The sequence below is a fragment of the Octopus sinensis genome, linkage group LG13, assembly GCF_006345805.1.
Source record: "Octopus sinensis linkage group LG13, ASM634580v1, whole genome shotgun sequence".
Lineage (NCBI taxonomy): Eukaryota > Metazoa > Mollusca > Cephalopoda > Octopoda > Octopodidae > Octopus > Octopus sinensis.
Window position 1 is genome coordinate 53323464 of NC_043009.1, and position 5000 is coordinate 53328463.

The 5000-nt window shown below is 35.8% G+C and overlaps 1 protein-coding gene across 1 annotated transcript in view; it reads right to left on the reverse strand.

Moving 5' to 3' along the window:
- The window catches only part of LOC115218300, a 1044479-nt gene that overhangs the window by 50858 nt on the left and 988621 nt on the right, over positions 1–5000 (reverse strand). Inside the window, exon 12 of the mRNA XM_036508355.1 lies at positions 1702–1818. Within this exon, the coding sequence (XP_036364248.1) occupies positions 1702–1818 (117 nt within the window). The remainder of the gene's footprint in view (positions 1–1701; positions 1819–5000) is intronic.

The following is a 5000-nucleotide window of genomic DNA, read 5'->3' on the forward strand; positions in this document are numbered from 1 at the left end:
TAATAGAATTAGAATTTCATTATCTTTATAAGTCTATTAGTAGCAATGAGAACTGTATAGAGATATGATAATAGAGAAAACAGGAAAAGATACTTATTGAAAATACATTCCAGTTATAGATATAATATTTTGTACTTTGTTTCTATTTTCCATCGTCTTCTTTATTCAAAGAGAACTTCAGGACAAATATAATGAAATTTGTGAACAAGCATTGTTTGTATATATACTCAACCAGTGAAAGGTCGTTGTTACTGCTGACATAAAAATACCAACACGTTTGCATTCTAATACCAGGAAATTACTACATTAGTGTACACACAGACAGACAGACAGACAGGCAGGCACAAACACACTCACACACACATACGCACATACAGATTTGGGTGCTTGTGTGAGTACACGTGTGTGAATCTATATACATTTATTTGCACACATGTACATATATACATTTATATGTATATATACATTTATACATTTATACATATACATATATACATTTATATACACATATATGCATACACACACACACACACACACACACACACATATATATATATCACGTGATCACGTGACCGACCAGACCATCAGATGTTGTTACACATCGCTGGTCACAATGCGTTCGCATTGTTTTAGCCTTTGAATGACGCCACCCCGCTGGCTAAGCGAGCAGGCCAACAGAAGAGTACAGCAGGGATCACCACCCACTGCCGGAGCCTCGTGGAAGTTTTAGGTGTTTTCGCTCAATAAACACTCACAACGCCCGGTCTGGGAATCGAAACCGCGATCCTACGACCGCGAGTCCGCTGCCCTAACCACTGGGCCATTGCGCCTCCACACACACACACACACACACACACATATATATATATACATACTCACATATATATGACACGCGCACCCCACATATATATATATATACACCGTATGTACGAACATATGTATTAGAAAAGGCAACGCATTGAGTTAGTATAGTATCATGTTAAGCTGAGATTTTACAACGTTGTTACACTGATTTCACCTTAAACCTTTTAGAATTGTGCCCGCCTTTGTGTTTTTGTTTAACAAACTCTTATCCTCGTAATCTCCTGAAATCTGACGAATCTAATAACCTTGAATTACGATAAGTCTGTCACCTTTAAAACTTACATTTCATTGGAAGTTTTATAAGCATTTAAGTGCTTTTGTTGTCTTACGTTAAAAATGATTTCCTGTGGTCGTTAGCTTGGAACTAAAAGTACATCAACACTTTTTATGTTTCTTCTGTATGGCGAAGAGCAATCTTCCGAAACGTTAAATTCTTCACTCATCACGACAATAACACGGATCAATCCCTGCTATGAACTCACCAATCATTTCGTTGTTATTCTGATATCAAATTTCACTGGTCTTAAAATACCTTAGAATGTCTTACCTTAAACATCTTATCATACATGTTGCCTTTAAAACAATAAATATAAGTTTGGGAATTAATTATCAACCTATTTAGAATCTGAAACAATCATTTGCAACACTATGTTTTGTTTATTCTGTTTTTATTTCAATATATTTTGGTCTACCTGTTCGATGTATATACTGACCCAATATGACTTCTCTTTGTGGATTTTGTAACAATTTTAGTAACGCATCAATGTGTAAATGGTTCATACATTTATGTGAAAGCAGACTGTAGAGTAAATACAAGAGTTAGATTAAAATGATTACCTTGCTACGTATCACACCACTGTGAGCTCGGGTAAATATTTGGTGAACCCGATAGGTTTTAGAAAACATTGCACCGAATGCCAATGAGAATCCTGCAGCGAACAAGAATGCGCGAGTCTGAAAGGAAAGAAAACGATAAATTAATATTCCTCAACAGAGGTAGAAAAAAAAGAGGAGTTTCTGTATTGCATAATTTGCGTTTCTGCGTTATTATGCTTCGTCAGCTATGGACAGAGAACTCGTCGTTCATAGCCCACTAAGAAACGGCCGAGTCTACCCACATCTGTGTGTACACAAACGTTTTACATAAATTGTACACACATATTTTAATCAACGCTGCTTCTGATGCTTCTCGTTAATTGATCAAACTAGAATAAATTAACGAGAGACACCCGAAGTTTTGCGCATATCAACAAATGTAATATTTTCTTTTGAATCATAAAAAACAGGTGTCTCTTATTAGCTATTAATGGTAGCTTACATTTGTAAAGTTATCACTGATAAAGAATACAAACCCTCACACAAGATGTTCGTCTATATTCCACATATTTTTCTGTATTCAATAGCAGTTGGATATGCCCCGAAATATATTTCATAACACCCAGTGTAAAACCTATAATATTTGAACATATACATACATACATACATACATACATACACACACACACACACACACACACACACACACACACACACACACCACACACACAATATATATATATATATTATATATATATATATATATATACATATATATATATATCACCCTGATCACCGTGACCGACCAGGGTATCAGATGTTGATACACATCGCTGGTTACAATGCGCTACGCATTGTTTTAGCCTTTAGATGACGCCACCCCGCTGGCTAAGCGAAGAGGCCAACAGAAGAAAGAGTGAGAGAAAGTTGTGGCGAGAGAGTACAGCAGGGATCGCCACCACTCCCTGCCGGAGCCTCGTGGAGTTTTAGGTGTTTTCGCTCAATAAACGCTCACAATGCCCGGTCTGTGAATCGAACCCGCGATCCTACGACTGCGAGCCCGCTGCCCTAACCATATATATATATATACATACATACATACATACAGAATAACGAGGCTAAGATATAAGAAATTCATTAGCAGGCATTACACACAGCATTCCCTTTATCAGCTATGCGAACAGACATCACTATTGTTTCGACACCTGGGCAGCACTATAGATTCTGGCGATGTCTATAGCGTTAAACATATAAACAACGCCTGAAATCTATCAACTTGTTACTACAAGTAACAACATGAGAATAAACAAATAGTGCTAACATAGCTGAAAAATGAAATATAAAACAAAGAACTAATTCCCAAAAGGACATTCGGACATTACGATAGACATTGACACAATACAAAGACACATACACACATCTATCTATCTATCTATCTATCTATCTATCTATCTATCTATCTATCTATCTATCTATCTATCTATCTATCTATCTATCTATCATCTATCTATCTATATATATATATATATATATATATATACATATATATATACATACATACATATATATACATATATATATATATATATACTTACATATATATATATATATATTATATACATGCATACATTATATAATATATATAGATATACATATATATATATATATATATATATACTATACATATAATATATATATATATATATATATATATATATATATATATATATATATATATGTAAGTATTATATACACATACATACAAACATATATATACATATACGTACATATAGGTGTGTGTATGTATATAGATCTCGTCACTATAATTTTTTCTGTACCAATTCCTATCCAGAATATAAAACTGTCAATTCCTCTCATTGTACTGTCTGTCTTTTGCTCTTTAACTCTTCGACAAGTTAGATATCCTTCTGTCGCTACTTTCTTTGATATCGCCTAATTTTTTGGTACACGGAGATTTTATTTATTTAGATATATATTCTCTCTCTCTCTCTCTCTCCCTCTCGCATGTTTGTTGTTTTATTATTACTTACTCTGCTAGAAAGTAACGAGTTACTACCAGTCTGTCTCACATTCACCTTTCACATAGAAAGCCTCCATACATTTTCCTTCGCCTTACTTTGAACCAAGCGCAATTTTGTTGTTTTTTCGATGTGTGTATTTTCTTTCAACTTTTCCCTGTACGTCTATGCTCACGTCTATTTGTGCAGACGCTTTTCCAAAACGTGTCTAAATGTATATACATCTGTTCCTACTTTTTTTGTCCATGCACATACGACGGGTAGCTGGAAATTTCCTTGCTTTAAGGTTATCGCGAAAGGCCTGGCTAGAGGCCCAACCTTCCGAGTTCTATTACAGGGCTAAAAAAAAAAACTGAAGCACCTCTGTAGTATGTGCATCTGAGAGGGAACGTAGGAGTGGCTGTGTGGTAAGAAGCTTGCTGACGAACCACATGGTTCCGGGTTCAGTCCCACTGTGTGGCACCTTGGGCAAGAGTCTTCTTCTATAGCCTCGGGCCGACCAAAGCCTTGTGAGTGCATTTGGTAGACGGAAACTGAAAGACGCCCGTCGTATATATATATATATATATATATATATATATATATATATATATGTGTATGTGTTTGTGTGTCTGTGTTTGTCCCCCCCAACATCGCTTGACAACCGATGCTTGTGTGTTTACGTCTCCGTAACTTAGCGGTGCGGCAAAAGAGACTGATAGAATAAGTACTAGGTTTACAAAGAATAAGTCCTGGGGTCGATTTGCCCGACTAAAGGCGGTGCTCCAGAAAGGCCGCAGTCAAATGACTGAAACAAGTAAAAGAGATCCTTCTGTATTTTATTTTACCCAAAGCCAGGAACTTTTTAGCGACCCCTCGTATTCTGCCAACGAATTCTTTCCAATCGTCGTAACAAACAGACTTAGCTATAACACAGAGCCAGGTAGATATTTCATATCGTACATTAGAGTAAGAAAACGAAACATGATTAATGCTGTGTAACTTAACGCTGAATCTTGCAGCCACGAAAATATTGAATCCGCAAATTCTTCGTCTCAGTTTATTTTATCATTTAATGTTAATGGATTTGAAGCAGTGTGGATTTGAAAATTAAAAAATGGTACACAAATGTGGACAAAGACTGTGAATGTGTCGCAGTGTGCATACAGCATTTCCCCTCATGTTTGTGTCCATACACATAATGTACAGAAGAATTGCTTTAAATCGTACTTACACAGCGTGCTGTCAATCTCCTTTTACCTCCGCTATCTATCTATCTATCTATCTATCTATCTATCTATC